At 38.2% G+C, this 22593-nt stretch overlaps 1 protein-coding gene across 3 annotated transcripts in view; it reads left to right on the top strand.

Moving 5' to 3' along the window:
• LOC115929641 (mucin-12-like) overlaps positions 1 to 22593 on the top strand; it is a 37372-nt gene that overhangs the window by 4635 nt on the left and 10144 nt on the right. The window contains exons 1-6 of one of the 3 annotated variants that reach the window (XM_030999252.1): positions 6741 to 6871; positions 13025 to 13085; positions 13640 to 13802; positions 15599 to 15669; positions 16913 to 18313; positions 18904 to 20250. In XM_030999252.1, the coding sequence (XP_030855112.1) occupies positions 13076 to 13085; positions 13640 to 13802; positions 15599 to 15669; positions 16913 to 18313; positions 18904 to 20250 (2992 nt within the window). In that variant the 5' untranslated portion in view covers positions 6741 to 6871; positions 13025 to 13075. Of the gene's footprint in view, positions 1 to 6740; positions 6872 to 13024; positions 13086 to 13639; positions 13803 to 15598; positions 15670 to 16912; positions 18314 to 18903; positions 20251 to 22593 lie in introns of those variants that run through there. The other 2 variants (XM_030999257.1, XM_030999259.1) reach the window with 2 other exon arrangements.

Genomic DNA, 22593 nt, shown 5'->3' with positions numbered 1-22593 from the left:
TACATTTCTCAGGAGTCCAAAGAGAGAGAGAAAAAAACCACCCCCTTTTTAAAGAAATTAAGAGTCGAGAATGGTACAACGAATCGTCTTCTTTCCCTAATGATTTAATGAAACGTAAAAGCTTCCGCGCTTCGCGCGGGCGAGGAGGGGGAACTGAATTCAGACGAGGATTAGGAGTCGAGAACGGAACAACGAATCGTCTTCTTTCTCTAATGATTTAATGAAACGTAAAAGCTTCCGCGCTCCGCGCGGGAGGAGGTGGGGGGGGGGGGGACTGAATTCAGACGAGGATTAAGAGTCGAGAACGGCACAACGAATCGTCTTCTTTTTCCAATGATTTAATGAAACGAAAAAGCTTCCGCGCTTCGCACAGGAGGAGGGAAGAGAAAAACTGAATTCAGATGAGGATTAAAAGTCGAGAACGGTACAACGAATCGTCTTCTTTCTCTAATGATTTAATGAAACGTAAAAGCTTCCGCGCTTCGCGCAGGAGGAGGGAAGAGAAAAACTGAATTCAGATGAGGATTATTTTCGATAACGGTACAACGAATCGTCTTCTTTCTCTAATGATTTAATGAAACGTAAAAGCTTCCGCGCTCCGCGCAGGAGGGGGGGGGGGGGGAACTGAATTCAGACGAGGATTATTTTCGAGAACGGTACAACGAATCGTCTTCTTTCTCTAATATTGTTTGTTGTTTGTTCGTTTGTGTGTGTGCGGGTGTGTGTGTGCGTTTGTGTGTGCGTGCGTGTGTGTGTGTGTGTGTTGGGTGTTTGTGCGTGCGCGGTCGCGCACGTTTGCGTAAATTAGTGTGGGTGTGTGCTCGTGCTAGTATGTGATGGCTATCGCCGATCATCCCCCCCCCCCCACTCGGTACGGATTTACGCCCCTGTCATAAACTGATCATAAACTTTGAAGGACAAAATAAGAACAATAGACTGCGCGCGCATATCCTTAACATTCTTTGCGACTTGATTCAAGCCTTAACCGGGTAAATGTAAACCGACAATAATGTCAATATATTTAGAACTAAATCATCAATATTATAACAACGATAGGCATAACAATAGGCCTGACAAAAGGCTAATGCACGCGTTCGTGTTCAGCACATTTCGATACATTTTATTGAATAATGTGGAGATAAAGGTCACACTTTGTGTGATACGGCCCTGTTAGGCGTGGTAATGACAGATTAGCGATGATAGTCTGCACAGACAGGCTCTAATTTATTGTTTGCATGAACTAAATTTTTCGTGACCGTAAACCAAGCCTCGATCTTGGTGACAATGACGTTAGTTATAGGCCTGGCCTATTATTGAAGATAGACTAGAAATAGGGAACATCCGTATTTTCACACTAACCCTGTCTTTAAAAAAGAAACCATCGAAAGGCGTGACGATGCCCGTATTTAGTAACTCCATGGTCTTTCCCAATATACCAACGTACAGCACACGAGACCAACAATCAACTATAAGGTCAATAAGAAAATAAAACACCTAGAAGGAAGTTCCATAAGGCCCACGAGATCAACAGCCCACGAGACCGATAGCCCATGAGACCGACAAAACAAAGAAATAACAAGGGACAATATAAGATTGTCGGTCTGCTGTCGGTCTCGATGAGATACTCGATCATTAAGATAAACATGTTTGAATATTTATTGTTATAGAATGCTCGATCTTGTAAAATCTTACAAAATCGGATCGCAGTCGTATCGTGTATAGTTAGTGCTGGCCTTTAGAGTCAGGAATAGGCCCCATTCTATCCTCTGAAAGAAGGATTTCAGTGGATTACCACATTAATATTTATTGATAACGCAATGTGATATTAGCAACATAAAGTTGGCCTAGAAAGGAAAACAAAAGATTTCAAGGAACCCTATATTGACAATCCGATGCTTTATTCCATTGACTGAAAGGCTAATTAGGCTATTTTGACATCCCTCCAAAAAAAAAAATATTAATACTAAATTAAAAATTAAAAAAAAAAAAAATTAAATGAATAACTAAATAAATGCACACGTAAACAAAATTAAATGAAACAACCAGTGGCTGGTGGTTCTAAAGGAAAGTGGTTTTTAAAGTTTGCAATTAGGGATATTCTTTTAAAAAATGTTTTTTTTATTTTTTAAAATCTTATTTTAGTCACCAAAATTGCGCGTTGTCACGATGGAACATGACTGATGAATCTTGGCCGGTCTACATTCTTCAATTTAGCGGTAAATTATAAGAGGGTGTATGTTATTAAAAAAGAGATTAGAATAAGGTTGCCAACTAAAATTTACAGGAAAAGGGAGGGTGAAGAGAGAGTGAAGGTGGAGGGGGGGGGGGGCGGGGGTGAATCAGGCTATTACGAAATTTGAAAGTATTTTCTTAGGGGAGGGGGGGGGGGAGTTTGGACTAATAATGGATCATTTAGAAAATTTGGTCTGTGATCTTGAAGTATGATGCTATTCCTGGCTCCGCCTTTCATATCATAATTTCAGCTAATATTACCTGGGTCTCCTGATGTCTTAAATTCGGCTTATGCCGTTTTCCAGTTCTATTAATTTGTGCATATAGTGTGCTTATTCTATAATTTAAGTACCTTCATGAAATAGTTGTTCTCTTTCATTAACTAGAATAATATCTCGCAACGATCAATTTTGTTATTATTAAATCTACTCCTATACAGATTTTTCTGAAATACTGGCATATTCCTAAACATAAAAGCGAAAACAATTTTTAGCAAATTATAAATCACTTTTTGAAATAAAACTATTAAATACAAAGAGATTAAAATTATGGTATTAAATTAGAAGTGAGCACATCGATATATTAATTATGACAGAGATGCCAATTAATTTGTCTCTTCAGACTATTAGATTGTGAATTTCGTAATATTAACATATCTTTACCTTTCTCTTGAGGTTAATAATGATAACATATCTTTCTCAAGATACGTAATGGATAGGAGATAATTGTAGGTCCTCTTAAGTAAAAAGACCCTCGATCCTGTGTCATACTTTTTCTTGAAAAAGCGAAATCATTCATTTGTGTTGTAACCATTGGGAATGTTATCAGCCACTACATCATGATCACACAGTAGAGCCCATATCTATAGTGATTCAAAATTGTAAAACTTCAGAGCTTTCTCCCCCCCCCCAAATTGTATTCAAACTGTTACCAGTGTCTAAGAGTTGTTTGCTATCAAGGTGGCTTCCCTTTAATTAAGCTGCCCCTGCCACTATGGGTTGACATAGAACACTGACAGAGCTAGGCTGTTCTCGAGGCTTTAGGAATAGTTAAGTGTCAAGTTGTGTCTGTGCTTGCAGACTAATGACAGGTCATGCTCAGTGATCCCGCGAAAGAGGGCGAGCGTCATGGACAGTAATCTCGGTTTTGATTATCAAATTTTGCTCATAATTTCAAAATCGTTCATTTTTTTTTTTAGTTAAGTACTGATGACGGAATAGATTTGTTTCATTACGGGGTGTAGGCCTATTTGCAAGAATACCCTTGTATGATTGAACATTTTTTTAGGAAAAGTATAGAAATTTCTGTTAGTTTTGTTTTGTTTTTATATAGTACAGAGCAAATTGGAGGGGACCTCGCAAGATGTTGTGTTTGATTTATCACGACTTCAAAAATGTATAACTTTCCTATTTTTAATTTGATTTGTACCCAAATTCGCACTACGATATGACCTATTCCTCTCCTTTGTCTGTTTCTTTTATTACCAATTTAAAGATCCATGTCCCTTTTGCAGCCAACATCAAATTCTGTAGAACTTTACAGGAATTATGAATACAAAATTATGTCATGTATGTAAACATTAGCCGTGTCCTAGTATTCAAAATAATTATGCAAGGATCCGCTTACCATCTAGACTTCACTGTCAGACACTATTGACTGACTGACTGACATCTTTATTTCTTAGGTAATAACATACTGGTACATAAAATACGACGTAACAGGTATATGAGCATTTGTCTACATCTCATTAACCCACTACTTGTCAGGCACGTATATAGCCAGAGTTTCCTGTTTTTTTTTTTTTTTTTTTGGGGGGGGGGGGGGCACATACATGTAATTGATCGAGATAAAAAAAGGGGGTCTAAAAAAGTTCAACCGACCTTGGAAATGTTTGGGGGCACGTGCCCACACCCCCCCCCCTTTGCGACGTGCCTGCTACTTGTAGTTGCCTAAATTAAGCTGTTTGAATCTTTGTGCGGCACAAACTGTACGACCATTCAGTAAAAGAGTCTGAAAATCAGACTTTTACTTAGATGATTGCAATCACTTAAGTCGATTCGACAACTTATGGTCGTTAATTTTCCAATTAAAACATTTCAAGCCCTTTCGTTTTGAGGAAAGTTCTAAATTAGTATTATCTTTCAAATGCCTTTGTAGTTTAACCTTTTCATTTTGGGGCCTGCAAATCGGGCATAGTACCTTTAATAGCAGGGTGCATCATTTACCATTCGAATTTCTAAAACTTTGGAGCTTATTTACGCTCATGTAGATAAATAGTGACTTTATCTTTGAGCGGCGTCAAATCCCTCATAACGTTACGTCATGGTCAATAAACTGCACAACGTTTGAAAGCGATTTTGTGCACGATAACGTTTGACCTTCTAATCGCGACTGATAGACGGATATGTCTGCCCTATATACCGGCATTGCACGCGCTCAACGCGTGATCGGAAATTTCCGCGATTCAATTTTAAGCCCGTTTGTTAACTTGCATCTGTGTCATGTGACCATGTGACGAACAAAAACGACCGTGCGGCCCGAACTATACATAACAGTCAACATGAAGGCTTCACTGCATGCAGCGTCGCTTCAAAGTCAGAGTACATATTTGTAGTGGGTTAGAAACTTTTCTTTTTTCATTGTATCAATATCGTAAAACGAATTGTTACGAAAAGATCCGAGTACTAAACATTTAATACAAACCCAAAGTACATATTTGTATGTAAATATGTATATGAATATATATATACATGTATACTAACATAAAAATGTTTGACAATACAGTCCTTGCTTTTAGACATACATATAGACTCTAAGCTTTCACCTCGTCTCTCAAAGCCAAACGAATATTAGGCTGGATAAATAATAGACATACTAGCCCCAATCTCATTTTCTTTGTGTAGCCAAGGTGTTACCAGGCCTTCGCCAGCCATGTGTGTGTGGGAACAACCTCCAGTGTATATAATGAGATACAGTTCAGGGCAGACATTATCCCTAGCGCTCATTTTTGTCCACCGCGTCTGCTTCGCCTATATATAGTTACGCCACTACTTGTCTTATCGTGTCGTGCCCATCAAAATTAGGAGCTTCATCAAAATCCCGCTAATATCAAGGTTGGGGGGAGGAGGGGGGGGGGGGGGGGGGGGTGGTAGGTCCGCTGTCTAAAAAGTAAATTGGCATGATTAATGTTGCGTACGCCCTCCTGAAGATGCTTGGATCGGCCCTGCCATTAATTTGTTACGCGTCATGATCTTTATCGCACTTTGTACTGTACTAGTCTACTTGTAGCTACTTTCTTGCTCCCTCTATATAGAAACCAATGCCTATAATCAGTAATCAGTGACCATGCATTGGTTCCCCATGATCCTCTTTTTCTTATGTTGATGAGATAGCGCCCTGTGTGGTATAATCCCTCCTAGCCAAACTAGTACGGACGGCCTTTAAACCCAGGGCTAGCTTCCACCTTTACGCGGGTGAATGGTGTCTTCCAGTGGTATTACGTGAAAGTCAGCAATATGATGTTAATTGTCAAGACACATGATTGGTTAATGTCCGCGCAAACTCGACTGCGTTCGCGTGCATGATGTAAGGACCAATGGTGAGTGTTAGTCCGCGCAATATCAATCGTTTGTTTTCGTTTCCCTTAAATTAAATATGCATTAAGTTTCAGAACATGGGGTGCATTTACTGAGCGCAACTGAAAGTCATGTTACTGTAGAACGTTCAGGAATTTCCTCTGAAAATAATAGTTATTGAAAAGTCATTATTTTATATATTTCTGCTAAATTGTGTTGAATTTAATAAAACAGTCATTCAGGTTCTATTCTTCCCAGTATGACCGAATTTCAATATGCCTGAAGTTAGTGTCCCACATTTTTATTTTTATGTGAGCTAAATGTTTACTGGAACATGTACGAAGACCTACAAGTAGGTCCTCCAAAATGGAGAATATTTTAATAAGAAATAGGAACTTAGAAGAAAAAAAGATGACAGAACCAGACATTTCCTTTAAGAAATGCGCGTCCGTGGCATGTACGTAGGCCTATGCGCGACGAGGACACCGATCCATTGGACGTTTTTAGCGCATAGTCTAGCCTCGATCTTAGGTCAGGACCTTTATCTAACGCGAACCAAACTTTTCTGAGCCAATGAAAATAAAAACTAAAGCTAAATTTCCACCCTTAAACAAAAAGAAAAAGAAAAAAAGTGGAAAAAATGGAAAAGACATTTATAGCCCTACTTGGAAAGACTGTAACGCATACACAAAAGGCGTATTATGTTACCATTATTATTATTATTATTATTATGGTTGTTTTTGTTATTATAATCAATATTTAAAGCATTATTATCCCTTTACTCAAGAATTATAAAATCGGCAAAGCGATGAATATATAACAATAGTTCGGTCTGAGCGAGACAAAGAAGGATAACAACTTTAATTGACCTAAATCATTTGAAGTTTTTTTGGGAAATACATCCTCGCGTGGTCCGCACGTATTTTGTAATATCTTTTTTCGTGACTCTTTACTACTACCATACGTATATTGGGCATACAGTCTACGCAAATTTGTTCGGTTTTCGACCGCTCTCTCTTTCTTATGCTGGTTTGTCACCTAAAAATGCAATTCATGTGAACCTGGTAAGTCTATTTAAATGAGTTTTACCAAGTTCCAGTGTTTATGTCTTTTTGTTTTAATTTAAAGTGGGTTATTTTATATCAAATGTGGTCAATTTGAGCGCTAAGTCCGTCAGCGCAAAATTAGTCGCGAACGCGCTTGCAATTCCTTTCGAGCCGGTAGCCGCGTGCATAGCGGATGCGATGTGCAGTTTATTGTTCCTGCAAGTGCAACACAAACATGTTGTTAGCATGCTAGCCCTATAGCCAGGCAGCAGCTTCGGCTGCTGCAGCTGCCGACGTCCGACGCGATGCCCACTAGCTGGCTCTCCAGACTCCACTTGTAACTCACAATACCACTAACACTCAGAAACACAGCCCTGTGTTGATACTGTATCATTTTGCATTGCTGCAACATTTATTTTATAATTACAGGCAGGGTTACGTCAAACAGGCATTAGTAACGCTTGCTGAGAGTGAGATGACATTGATCAAGTTCATCCAGCTCCAGATGCAGAGTCCATGTCCAAGTCATTTGTGACTTGTGTTGTGTACTTTGCACTTGGTTGGTCCCCTAAGATACTTGTCTGACTATGTCTATGAGTATGAGATTTAACTGGAGCTGTGGAGGTGCGGATAGGGTAGACTAATTTGTACTTGATTGGGGGGATGTCAGGTCCATTTTTGAACTTCAGTTTGACAGGGTTCGTGTGGCTGGGGGTGACGGTCTCCAGTTTAAACTTTAACTTGGTTCCACACTGACTGTTGTGTGGTGTAGGAGTTCGCAAATATGTCTATTCTTGAGTGGGTTTGTTGAAATTGGCTGTTGACTGTCCATTGATCATTTTGTGGAAAGAGGAGAGACGGGGTTGTTTGCACCTTTCTTCATTCTTGCAAAGATGGCCAGCCTAGGCTAGTGAGATGAGGATGTTTTTTATGCTAGTGTCTCTAACACAGGCGTTTGTCACAAATCTTGCAGTGCGTTTCTGAACTCGTTCAATGGGTTTTATGTTTTTAGTTGTGTGGGGATCCCAGGCCACTGTTTTGTAGCCTACATGTTGCATGGATGTAGGTGTGGTCGACTCACTCCTACAATACATGTACATGTGGGTCTAACCGTATTACGGGATAGACCTACTAGCTCTAATGTGTAAACCAAAAGGATCCATTTTTTGTCTTGCCTGCGTAGCAAACGGCAAGACAAAGGCGCTGCTTTTCTGGTGACGGCGGCGTCAACATCAAGCACTTGACCCAAGATTAAGTTTTTGATTTTTTTTTATATAAAGCCCCATCTTAAAGGGATCCGGTAACTTTGTCTCAGATTCTGAAACAAGATTCTGGATTTAGTTCATGATGCAATGATAATTATAAACCTTTAGGTCAGTCAGGAACCCCATGACTTTTACAAGCCGATCGCCTGTCTGATTATGAAGATATTTATGATTGGAATTACAAATTTTGAAAACCGTTCGCCTGACGGTTTACATAACACTACAGTCTATTGGGGAAAACGAGTATGGTATAACCGGTCACTCAAAGATTTTTAATTTTTTGAGGCACTTCTTTCTTGATCATTTTGAAGCGCGATTTTTTTAGGGCTTCAACGTTACACCATATCACAGACACTGATAACATGTAGGACCGTGTATCTCAGATTTAACATTGTTAAACGATCCCTTTAATAGAGCTTTTTTGATCTCACCCAAGTGATATGTGGATGAGAAACAGTGGGGGGTCTGATCGTAAAACAAGGGGTGAGCAAAAACCTTACCCGGGTAGGTTACCATAACAACCGCCACCTGTCTCATGGCGATCAGCTGGCGCGCGATGTGTACATGTTTACATTTTTTCACGGTGATGACTTAATTTACCCAGGTAAAGTTTTGCGCGCGTCTTAAAAGGGCATGTTCCCCGTATTCCAGAGGGCGCTCAAAATACGTGCGCGCTAGTGGGAACGTGCCCCTTTAATGGGCCGTTTATCAGGATGTCGTGCGGACGACACCTCGATATCACCCTGGCTCGACTAGGGTGAGATTTACATGTACCTCGATATTGTATGGACGTTACCTCGGTTGACGCGTCTTAATTGGAAGTGGGTAAATGTCATCCGGACGACGTTCGGACGTCACCGCAACTTTATTTACCAGTTAAGAGGGGGTTTTATTTTGAAAGTACAAGTTCTAAATGAAACTTGGACTTGAGGGTTATCAAGTATCACCAATCATGTGAGTAGAATTTCAGGTCAAAGAGTCGAGTTTAAAGGTCAATTCAGGTAAAAAAAAAATTTAGACTACCGGTTTGTTGACAGTTGGGGCATCTTAATTTTTTTAATAATTTCGAACGTATAGGTTATTATTCCATGCAACTTAGACAAAAGGGTTATTAAGTATCCCCAATCATGTGAATAGAATTTTTTAACCTATCAAATTGCATAATGCAGACGAGACCGCCAAGAGCATTTCCCTTGTTAAAATAAGGGAAACGCTCGTGGCAGTCTCACCTGGTTGAAAAATTGAGGTTTGGACATTATTTATAGGCAGGGTGGACCATTAGCAGGCCCTCCAAAAAGAAATCCCTTTAAAATAATCAGCATTTTGAAGTGATTATTGACAAAGAATTATCAGAAGAATTATTTACTATAATTTGTACCAAGATTGATAACTTTAATGAAATATGAACAAATAACAAAAATGATTTATTAATTCTCATATTTAGTTGTGTACATGTTAACACAATGCAAGTTACTGACCTAAAATGACCTGTGACCTTGTGACCTGGAATTTATGACTTGTGATTTGTGACACTAAACCCCTGGGTACAAACTTCATGGAATTTGAACAAACACTTGAAATTATGCTAAAGATTCAAAATCTTGATGTTGATGCCACAACAAAGTCTAAGTTTGTTGACCTGAAATTGACTTTAACCTTAACTAATTGATCTGAAATTCTACTCACATGATCGGGGATATACCCTTTAGTCTAAGTTGCATGGAATAAGAACTTATACTTTCAAAATTATATTCAAAGCTCAAAAACTTACTTAACCTCAGGTTAAAGTTTTTGATGATGATGCCACAACATAGTCGAAATAAGTAAATTTGTTGAAATGCTAGCATGATTGGTGATACTTGATAACCCTTTAGTCCAAGTTTCATTACATAAGAACTTTTTGATATAGGTATATAGGAACTCAATGTTATTTTGCTCTTGGGGGGGGGGGAGGGGGGCAGTTATGAATATGTCTGGCAGTGAATTTTAATTGTTTTTATATGGGTTTAACGGGCGAAAAGAGACGGTCAACCAGTTTCACACCAAAATTGGCTAAGTAAAAAATAAAATTTGGTAGATAGAATTATACAAATTGATGAAAATATATTTAATTCATTTAAAAATTTGTTTAAAGATAATAACAAATGATTTAAAGTCCTCCCATTTATATACCAAAAAAGAAATGAAAACAAGAGAGAGTGGTGAATAAAAAGTCCTTCATGTACTCTAAAAGGCTAAGAGTGGATTTAGCCCGCTTTGGAATGAAACTCTTGATATACCCTGTACTTAGTACGAGAATAGTAAGGGTCCTAGGACTGTACCTTGTGGGAGGCAGTGTCAATGTGTTTCAAGTTTGGGGTTAGTGAGACTGTTTAGAGCAGTGAAAAGTCCTTAAATCGAGCTAAAAATTTGCTGATGAAATTAAGAGCCCGATATCGATATTGATAGCTTAAAACCACTGCAAACTAGAAAAAATAAAAATAAACACCTTTGTGACATTACCATACAGACATGATTCCACAATGATGATATAAAAATAGTTTATCAAAACTAAAGATATCATGACAAGTACAATAAATTTACACTTATCTCTATGGTCTCATAAAATAACTAATTTTACACAAAAGAATGTATGAATCACATAGTATTAAGGACCTGTTTCACATATTTTATGTGCTCGTTAGACGATGAATTAGCATCGTTCGTGCAGTGACTGTTTTAATTTAGCAACACTAACACCGAACTGGAAATCAACATTTGGTTAATCCCTAAAATCTCTTTCCATAATAAAAAAAAAAATTGAACTAAATCTTAAAATGTGTACATGTAAAATACTGAAAGAACGTATTCATTGTGTGTTATGAATTTAGATAACGTACAGGGACATGCAAGAGGCATACACAAAACCACATTTTATACATCATATTATCATTTGACAATTAAAAAAAAGATTGAAAAGAGCCTCTAACCATCAAGGCAGTAAGGTTGACCTTGATTTGAACTTTGATCATTGTAAAAAAAAATGCAAGAAGGTTCTTCAGTCCATTGTGGTTGGAGGTGAACATGCACATGTATCTACATGTACCTGTAAGTCCTGTAGTCAGACCGATATCTTTTTTCAGTGCTTTGATTAAGGGGTCAAATCTTATGGTTAAAGGAGAATAAACCCTAACAAACACCAGTTTGTAGCTGAATATAAAATATATTCAGAAGCAAAAATACAAGTATTTTAGCCTTTTCATACATGTACATTCCACATCAAAGACATGAAATCTCTTTGATAATAGAAAATATGAATGATTTAAATCAACATTTTATGCCTTTTAAAATAAGTTTCATAAATATTTTTGAGAACCCCCCCCCCCCCTTTTTTTTAAATATTTTTTTTAATGCTCTCTATCACCCCTGCATGTACATGTATATATGTAGGAAATACCTCAAAGCGTTTCTTTTTCTTTGTGGATTACACATTTTGTTATCTAAAATGCATACATAGCCATTGTACTGTTTCTTGTTTTTTAAACGATTTTGTTGTTCAATATCTGGAAGTGCTGGTCAGTTGATTATTAAAGTTTCGTAAAGGTTTATTAAAAGCAACAAATCTCTAAAATAAACAAGTATTACAACAGTGAGCTCAGTATGGTGACCCTTTCGGTACACTTATCAAATATCAGGCCTTAAATTTCAATATTTTTAGGGCAATGCCACTTTTCTGTAGGGTACATTCCTATATTACAGCACAAATAGGAAGAATTGGAAAGGGCACACACAATCTCCAAGGCCAATGAGAGGGGCATTGAGGCCAATCAAAGGGTCATCCAAGGCCTGGCCTTGGATGGCCTTGGATTAATTTATGCCCTGACTTATACATTTTTATTTATTTTATTTATTTAAAAAACAGGGTAGCCCATTCAACAATAAGTTGGTCTCCCATGGAGCCCTGTGATAATATACAAATCAAAGCATAATTGAACGATCAACATAAACATAAACATAAACATAATATAGGATCATAAATGAAAAGAAAATGGCAAGTAAACAAACAAACAACAAATGGTAATTCTCTAAAATAACAGAAATAACAAACATGTAAAAATTAGACTTAATATGAATACATTGGGAAATATTGCATGTGGTCGTATGGCGGACGCAAGAAAAATATTAGACTTATGAACATATAAACAATGACCAAAATAACTTGGGAATGAATTTAGAATAATCATTAGCCTGTAAAAGGATTCAGATCTTCAATGGTATTTTACATGTGCGTTCAAGTGTGCCCCCAAGGATCATAATTCACTGCCCGATAGAGTGGTGAAGTGTGATGTCATCAAATATCTATATTTAGATTTTCTCAATTTTCCGAAAGAGCATGAAAAATAACGTCCTAATGTTGAAAACTTATTGAACATGTTAAGTATTGGCTGAGATATGACCATCTGAATAAATAGATTTCCTACAGGAACTCAGTGTTATTTTGCTCTGGTTCATAACAATAAGAACCAGAGCAACATAAAATTGAGTTCCTATAAGAAATCTATTCATTCAGATGGTCATACATGTATCTCAGCCAATACTTAACATATTCAATTGGTTTTCAACATCTGGGCATCATTTTTTATGCTAACTGAGAAATTCTAAAAATAGATTTTTAGATGTCACAGCTTCGGTACTCTCTACTGTTCATTCATACAATGTTCTTCTTTCAATAGCAAACAAAGAGGCATCAAAGAGGGTACTTGCGGGGCACTGCTGGGCACCGAATGTAAAAATTGCAAACGTTTTTTAAAAGAGGTACCTTAATGGAAAATCAAACATTTTAAACAACAATAGCTAGTTAGTCTTGTTTACTCAGTAGTGATTATTACTTGTACTTTGATCCTCTGATTTCATTGTATCTTTTCAGGTTCTAATACCAGGAGATTAGGCCCACTCATGGGCAGGACTCCCAGTGAGGATGCCAAGAAGTAAGTACCTCAAAAGCTCTGGAGATCACCTAATGAACACTCAAATTTAGTAGTTTTCTTAACCACGTTTAGTTGTTTAATTCTAGTCTTTCTCACCTTTCTTTGTGACCGGCTGGTATGAAAATTGTAATCTGATATTTGGTGAGCATACAGTGTAGATTTGAAATTAAAAAAAATTGTGGGCCAAAGATAGACCCTTGAGGAATGCCAAGTAAAGCTGACATTGGATTCCATACTTTTGAAGTTGGAAGAGAAATTGGTGTTGAGCGTCTTTATCGAAGGCCTTGCATAAGTCTAGAATCAAGACATGGTGCGAAACAGCCTGATGAAATATTTGTACCAATAAGGAAGTAACAGTGACAGGGATAAGGGGAAATGATTGAGATAGTATGGACATGTGAAGAGGAATGAAGAAGATGAACTAATTAGATGGGCAGCAGAGAGGAAGGAGAAGGAGAAAGAAAGGAGGACCAAAAAAGAGGTGGATAGATTTTCATATCTGCAAACTTTCTCTCATGGTCACTCTTTTATCAATCTTGTCGTGATAAACACAGACACTGACAGCGGTAGCAGCAACACCGGAATAGTGACACGCTCATCAGCATCTCTCATCGAAGGTGATGTTGGAAACCACCTTCAGCTGACTGTTCCTTGTAAAGTGACGTTAGACAAACTTAGGCAATCTTCAAAGAAGCTTGTATTGAAGCATGGCAGTGGGTAAGTTCAAACTTCAGTGACACAGGTGCTTGTGAGCTTAGAATGCATCTGGAAACGGTTGCATAAAACCTACCATTGATGGTAAATTTGCCATCAATGGCAAGTGCCATGGTAACAGGGCTCAACAGCCAATCAAAATCAAGGTTTCCATAGTAGTTACCATTGATGGCAAAGTTACCATCAATGGTAAATTTTGTGCAACAGGGCCCTGGCATTCACCTTCAGATTCATGCCTCCTCCTTCTCTTTATATTAGATGATACCTGGGACATTGTGCATTTTTGTTGTTGTGTATGTGTTGTCCATTTTTAAATGGGAAATAAAAGTATGCTTCACAATGTAAAGCTCATAGAGGTCGAAAGAGACATGATTAGCTTCATGAGCTGAATATTATTTTTTTTTTAAATTCTAGAATATTTGTGTGGGCCTTAGTGGTAATAATTGAACTGCAGGAGCCGGGCTATTAATGTTCATATCTGGAAAGATGAAGGCAAAGACAAACAGATCCCTTTTTTCTGTCACTTTTACCTTCTCCATTGGTTTACATGAACATGAAATCTCTTTGGTAATAGAAAATATGAATGAATCAACATTTTATGCAACTTTTACAAACTATTTTCATAGATGCCAACGACTTTCCATAATTGTTAAGTCCAGCTTAGAGATAAGTTCAACTTAGGATCTTTGTGAAACACCTCCCAGCTGTGATAGTCATACAGGTATATAGTTATCAGTCTGGATTGGGTGAACTAATGTGCCTTCTAATAATTTATCTCACGAAAGTTACTACACTATAACACTTTCCTTCGATTCTACCTTCTCCACTGGTTTACCTTTTGATACATGTGTACCTCTGTAAGTAGCTCTGCTGTGAGGCCTAAAATAAAAACTTGTTGTACATGTATTGCCCTTTGGGTGCCAAAACATTGGTCGGTCGGTCAGAAAAGTTTTTTTTCTTAAACTTTTTTGTCAATATTTTCAGAATTGATTTTTTTTTCTTTTTCCCCGCCCTCTTTTAGCTGATTTTTTCTCAGTTTTTAATGCTTTAATACATGTGCTTCAGCGTCACCATATCATTGATATCTTTTTCACCTCATAATTATCCATGGTTTGCACGAGTGAGAATTTTGGAATAATTTGATTTTATGCATTTATATCCCATTTAAACAAATATATATATTTTTATTCATTAATAAAAAAAAATAATCTAAAAAACGGTTTAAAAAAAAAAAACTTTTTTAAAATGCCAACCGTAGATTTTCAGATTTTTGGGTCGGTCGCAAAGGGCAATACCAGACCTGACAACCAGTACAATTTAGTTGTATTTAGTACGATTTTTAGAAGCAAATACGACAGTACGATTTTCTTTTTTTTTTTTAATTAATATTTTGTGTGTCCGTCCGCCATTTGCAATGGCAAAATGCCCATTCTGTTCTATAAAGCATCTCACATCGGCAATTTGGGGATGTTTATTGGTTCATCGAACACACCAGTTGTGACGAAATAATGCATACATTATTCAACCAATGATCAATAAAAAAAATTCTTCCTGTAGGTAGAAACTGTAAGAGGCATTGATCCGCGTAACAATCTGTGTTTATTTTCAAGAATACAACTTTTGTCAGTAAAATACAACTTTTGACACTTAAGAATACAGTTTTTGAACTCCAGAGGTTGGCAGGTCTGCAATACAACAAGTTTTTATTTTAGGCCTGATAGTCATACAGGTACCTTTATATACTTATCAATCTGGATTGGGGGAACTAATATGCCTTCTAATAATTTATCTCACTAAAGGTACTACACTCTAACAAGAGGTGAATCACTAAGATACAGAATTGAAGGAATCAAAGTCCTGAGAACAAAAAGTAAGTATAAAGCCTTCTCAATAGTTTTTTAAAATGATCGCAAAGTATGCCAAGAAGGATCTTTCAAATAATAACATACTTGAGTAAAATTTGCATAAGTTGCAACCTCTGTACGGTATGCATACATTTAATTCTCTAACCCAATTGTCAGTTAAAATCTCATGTTTTAGCATAATACCAATGTGTACATGTATGTGAGTTGACTCTTGGCTCCTTTTAATCACATTTTAATCACATTTTAATTTCTTTTTGCCAGTCAAATCACAGATTGAACAACATGAAAGTAGAAATGTCTTTTCCATGTTATGTAGCTGAATTCGATTTCACTGAGAGGCCTGTAGAGTGCAGACCTTGTTTTTTTGTTTACCATATGACCTTGATGAATCTGGTCGTGAAGAGTTTTTCACATGGATGATAATGCAAATAAATAAAAATGCTCAGTAAATGCTACAGTGGGGTTTGGAGACCGTAGTGCAATTCAGTCTCAAAGTTTACAGGGCTTTTATTATCCCTTCGCCCACGAAGTTGGAGGGATATATTATTGCTGCCGTCCGTCTGTAACAAATCAGGTTTCTGTCTGATAACTTTAATAATGTTTGACAGATTTAATTGAACTTTGATGAGAAGGTACGTGGTATCAAAACACAGCTGAAGTTTAATTTTGGAGTTTGTAAGTGAAAGGTCAAAGGTCATAGCTCATTAAATATGCAAAAATACAGTTATATATGCAAAAATGTGGTTGTCATTCTATACTGTAAGTAATGTTATTTAGTACGTCAAAGGTCACAGCTCATTAAATATGCAAAAATTGCTAATTAAGATTTGCTAATCTAAGCTAAAATGTGGTTTCTGTTTGGTGGATTTTGATAGAACTTTGTAACTGTAGACCAAATTTACATGTTGCATTTCACTGTTCTTTAATTTTGTCTCCATCTCATATAATATACTTCTTCTTCTTCTGTAAATCCCTAATTTTATTCACATTCTTTTTTTAAATCCCCAAGCATACCAATTACAATAAAGTTTATTTTCAGATCTTCTCATGGGTCATATTCCATAAAGTAGTAAACTTTCTGTACATCCAATCCCCAGGTATTATTAACTTCCTTGCCTCGTAATATAATAGTATAGTCTAACTCTAATAGAGGTAAGTTGTTCTGACGTACTGTATAGGCCATCTGTACCCGGCGAGGAGATGCTACGCTTTGCGTTAACTTGTTTTTCATCTTTTTGTTTACATCAGATCGATCGATGCCAACTGCAACTCAAAAAGGCGGGAGTAAAATGAATCGACCCGACCCCAGGGATAAGGGGTATCGCCACATTCCTCAATCCAGGGAATCCGGCTTTTCAAACAATTCCTATGGAGACTACCATAAGCAGGGTCAATTTGATGGGAGGTATCCTGGTCCCTATAGAAGCAGAGGACAAGATAATCGGTTTGAACAAAGAAGGCACTGGTCTCCGCGCGGCAATTATGGAAACCGAGGGAGCAGAGACCCGTATGGCAGAGACTATAATAATTCCAGGGAACATTTTGGAAGGAGGGCATCGTCTTATCCTGACGAAGCTATGGGGGAAAGGAGGATAGCATCTAGTGAAGGTAGATTTGAGAGATTTCCTCCAGGAGATAGGGAATCATCACTTGGGTCACAAGATCGCCCTGGGAGGTACCCTGATCAACATGCCGAGAAGAGGAGGCACCTGAGTGGTTCCAGTTTGGATGAACAGTCTTCTAAATCATTAGCATCAACGTACAGGAGAGCTGGCATAGCTGAACAGAGCAATCATGCAGTATCACTGAATGCTTGTGAGAAAGAGGACTCTAATCAATCGAATAAGGAACCCAAAGAGAATGTATTAAATAACGACAGGACTACACTTACCCTTACCTCATCAAAGGACAAGGCAGGCTCTCCTGCAGACTCACAAGGTCTTTCAAATTCTCATGAAAGCAAAGCAACCCAGAAAACTCCAACTGCGACAGCAAAGCCAAATACTAATAAGCATAAAAAGAAAATGGTATTGACGATGTCACAGCAGATAGAATCACTTAGGAGCTATTCACCTAAGGCTAATGTAGTAGAAAACAAGGAAATGTCGGCCGAAAATTCTGAAGATGCTAATGTAGAGACTTCAACAACTGGTAATGGGGAAAATCACAAAGGAAGCCCTCACCGAACTGAAATTTCTATACCAAAGCACATAGATGGGAAAAAGCCTTCAGCAAAAGGAACAGAGGCCACCAGTTCATCAGGAGAAGCTGAAAGTGCATCCACAAGTCCAAGGAGAGTCCACAGTGCCAGGAAGAGTGTTCCATCATCCAGTGTGAGCAGGACACAGAAAAGTGACATGCTGAAGAAACAAGCTCTCTTGCGGTCACAAAGCGATCAAAACCCACCAGCTGCCAGCAATGCCTCAAGTAGACCTACTGCAAGGATGGGTATGAAAGAAACAAAATCTGGTGAGAGAGACTCTGATCAAGGAAGTCCCATCGTTGTTGTGGAAGGAAAGGATGCATCGGTGCCTACAAATGATGATACCTCAAGAATAAAAGAGGTTTTTACACCACCCCCGGTTGACGACATCGTAGTTCTATCAGACACAGAGGACAACATAATAGAAATAAGTTCACAAGACAAAGGTGAGCTTGCCTTTTACTTGATACATTGTAGTACTCTACTAGATTTACCTGAATCAATAGGAATTACATGATGAATTGAAATTGAATTGATCCATGAAGTAATAGTTCAGAGGGTCCTCAAAGTGTGAACTTATTGATTGATTAATGTCTTTATTTTCATTTAACAATTACAATAGTACTGGGAAGAACCTTATGACATGAAACAAAAAACCTTGTGGAAAATATGTTGGCACCACCCCGTAACATGTATTGTCTTTACCCTATACCTAGAGTCTAGGTTGATGATTAACATGTTTTACCAAAGGGTAGGGAGTATATCTTTCAAAATACAACTATTCAATTAAAGCTGAACATTGCTAATTATTCTTCAAGCATTCCGTTGTGAAGAATGTGAAGTGCTACTAAACGCTGTGTGACTGATATGGACAAAAAAATTCTAATGATAATTTTCCCCTTTCAAATTTTCATGCCCCCAATTTCAAACTTGCCTTTCAAGTCAACTGTGCAGTATGGTGACCTACAGCATTGGCAGTGCTCTTCTTTTTATGATTAAACAATACATGTGTTTTCTTTCTTTCATATACCTTTAGGTTCCACTAAGACAGGGACAGGTGATGCCAAAACATTGACACCATCTCCGAGCAATGCCAGCACATCAGGTGGAAATCTGACAATGTCCTCTGAGCTACACTCCAAAGTTGATGACAAGGCTTCAGCACAAAAGGTCACCTCTGAGGAAAGTGTACTCCAGAACAGTCAAGATGTGGAGCAAGGAGATAAAGTCCAGAATATGACATCAGATGAGGCAGCAACTTCTGAAACCAGGGATGCTGTGAAGGTTGATGACCCTAAGAGGAGTCTCGATGTTGAGAAGATAACAGGAAAGGGGCTGTTAAAGATAACAGAGAAACTGAAGAAGAATCTGTTAAAGGGAAAGGTTTCGCCTCAGACTTCATCTCCCAGCAGCAGGGTAGGATCACGATCAAGCTCCAACAGTTCTGTGGAGAGTCCGATTGACACTACTAAAGTGACTGACCAAGCAGACTCTCACCAGAGGGAAGTGGATGACGGTTCTGTTGCCACTTCTACCTGTTTAGAAATCCCCAACACTGAAGGTCAAGTGTCTTCAGGAATCCCAGACACTGTGCCAAAAGTTGATGGAAAGGAGGTCTGTGAAGACAATATTATACATGTACCAAAACTTAGTGCACCATGTACAGGAAACAACAATGTTGCAGACTGCATAGCTGTGGACATGATGGATGATGATAAACAAGCTTCACAATCCGATGATCTTCATTGCATAGGTGGGGACACCCAGCCCTTTCTAGTTTCCACTGAACCTGCAGCCGATGACACTGACCATATATGCAATGATGTCTTAGATGACTCCTCTAAGATAACTTCTCCTCCTGAGAAATCTGATTATGTAAATAGCCCTGTTGTAGGTGATGAAATTCTTCAAACGGCTAGTTCCCTTCCCAAGCAATCTGAAGAAGCATCCAAAAAAGATGATTCAACCCTTGCCAAGGTTGGTGACTCGGTCGGAGACGTTGAAGACCTGAGTGATGGTAGCGTTGACTTAGGACCTCATGAACCTGGTGATATGGACTCTGTCGATGATGACCTTCTCTTGGAGGATGAGCCTGTTATGATCTCTGAACTGTACAACCCAGAACCAGAAAAGATGGACACCTCTGAAACCCCAGAACCACAGGATTCTCAGGTCTCTGAACTCCCAGAATCACAGGAGGTCTCTGAGGTCTCTGAACTGGCCATAGCTCGGGTAGAGTCCCAGAGTGAAGATGTGCTTCAGCAGGTAGTCTCAGATCAGCCTTCCTCCTCCTCGAAGCGGACCTTGACAGAAGATAGCGAGGATGCTGAGGAAGGGCCGGTCTCTAAGAAGAGTCGCACAGAAACTGCAGATATCATCGAAGGTGAGCTCAGTTTGTTTGTGTCCTTTGAACATTGTACTTTGTATAGTGCTTGTGAAGGAGTTAACTCTTTCTCTTCATACGTCTGTTGAAATTAGCACTGCTGTAAATGTCCATGTATAAGAAGCACCTATTTCCCGCCAAAAAAAAAATAATCTCAAGTCGGGGGTGTGTCTTATACATGTATACAATAATTATTATTATTATTATTATTATTTTATTTATTTTTATGCCTCCGTTACGAAGTAGCCGGAGGCATTATGTTTTTGGGTTGTCCGTCCGTCCGTACGTCTGTACGTACGTACGTCCCGTTCTCGTGATCGCGTTATCTCAAGAACCGACTGATGGATTCCTACCAAACTTTGGTCATGAATGTAACTTGCAGAGCCAATGAACTGATTAGATTTTGGGGTCACGAGGTCAAAGGTCACAGGGCTCATTATGTATGCAAAAATAGCTTGTGATCGCGTTATCTCAAGAACCGACTGATGGATTCCTACCAAACTTTGGGAATGTATGTAACTTGCAGAGCCAATGAACTGATTAGATTTTGGGGTCACGAGGTCAAAGGTCAAAGGTCACAGGGCTCATCATGTATGCAAAATAGCTTGTGATTGCATTATCTCAAGAACCGACTGATGGATTTCTACCAAACTTTGGGAATGTATGTAACTTGCAAAGCCAATGAACTGATTAGATTTTGGGGGTCACGAGGTCGAAGGTCAAAGGTCACAGGGCTCATTATGTATGCAAAAATAGCTTGTGATCGCGTTATCTCAAGAACAGACAGATGGATTCCTACCAAACTTTGGTCATGTATGTAACTTGCAGAGCCAATGAACTGATTAGATTTGGGGGTCATGAGGTCAAAGGTCACAGGGCTCATTATGTATGCAAAAATAGCTTGTGATTGCATTATCATTAGAACTGATGGATGGATTACCATCAAACTCAAGACATGTATGTATTTTGTATTTGGGGTCATGAGTTCAAAGATCAAAGGGTCATACATGTGAGAAATAGCTTGTAATCACGATATTCTGAGAACCTGTTAATGGATTACAACCGAACTTGAATTTGAAATATTTCTTCCGTTTTGGTTTGTAAAATTGCTCTATGACGGAGGCATCACTTTCGACTGTGCGCAGTCGAAGTTCCATCTAGTTTTTTAAGTGTTGATTTATGCCCCTCCACCTGGCACTGTGCCTGGCAATGTCTCCCAGCTCTGTCATACATTTTGTGTTGACTCACCACTCAGAAACTAGAACAACACTTCCTGTATGGCTGGATTTATGTTTGGATAAAGAGGAAAATTTGTCCGTCTTCTTTAGTTTTAAAAACGACATTGTTACACAAATCGGCGCCTTAAACTGCACCTCAGTAAAATAAAGGTCCTTCTCGCATGGTTTTTTTAACACTGAGTTTTTTTTTTTTTTAGGGGGGGGGGGGGCAAAAAAATAGGGGTGCGTCTTATACACAGAGATTTACGTAATAACCATCTTTGTATTCCTGGTAGAGTACTGGTCATCTGCAGTTTTTATGTCAACTAAGTCCAGTAACAAATTCTTGGTTTTTGTTAATTTCTGTATTTACTGAATGAGCTATGAACATATGAATGCATGCACCGTATACACTGGAAGTGGACATGTAAGTACCTGAAGTACAGTACTATTAGTTCAAATTAAAATAGACTGATACAAACAAGGATGTACACTGTACATGTATGCTTATCTGGTTGCATTATTCCTCTAGCCCATTACATGTAGCTTTTGTTGTACACATCTTTTGGTTCTTTGCAGTTTCTGGGAAAATAATGACTTTTTTCTAAGAAAAGTGGTCAATAGAGTCTTAGCTGGATGTACAATATATGCTAAAGTCTATCCTAATCTGATAATCCTGTAATTGTTCTTTCCGGACATTAAACTTGTCTCTTTGTCCCTGTAAAAGTGTAAGCAAGATGAAGCTTTTTGTATGAAATGGCACAAGCCCTTTTAATCTGAATGTATCTTTTGAATGGATCACCTTGGTGATTAAGTGAAAGGAAAGCATGAGTCAAATAAGCAACTTCAACGATCCAACCAAATTAACGTTGTGCTTTTATACCTAGGTCCTCTAAATTGACATTTAACATCTGTAACTTTCCTCATGACAACATACAAAGGAGCTATTACCAAGCTGCCTCTAAAAAGCTCAACAAAAATATTTGGAAATAAAAACGAGCTTTTGTGAAAGAACAAATCCTTTAAAAATCTCATCAGGGAAGATTTTGTTTGTACAATTTTTTTACTTCAAAGGACAGATCATATTACTTAGCCCTTGAAGTTTAGTTGAATCCCCTTTGGGTGG

The sequence above is a fragment of the Strongylocentrotus purpuratus genome, unplaced genomic scaffold, assembly GCF_000002235.5.
Source record: "Strongylocentrotus purpuratus isolate Spur 01 unplaced genomic scaffold, Spur_5.0 spur5_contig_861, whole genome shotgun sequence".
Classification (NCBI taxonomy): Eukaryota; Metazoa; Echinodermata; class Echinoidea; order Camarodonta; family Strongylocentrotidae; genus Strongylocentrotus; species Strongylocentrotus purpuratus.
The sequence above is the reverse complement of the archived record's forward strand: the minus strand, read 5'-3'. Positions and strand labels throughout refer to the sequence as shown.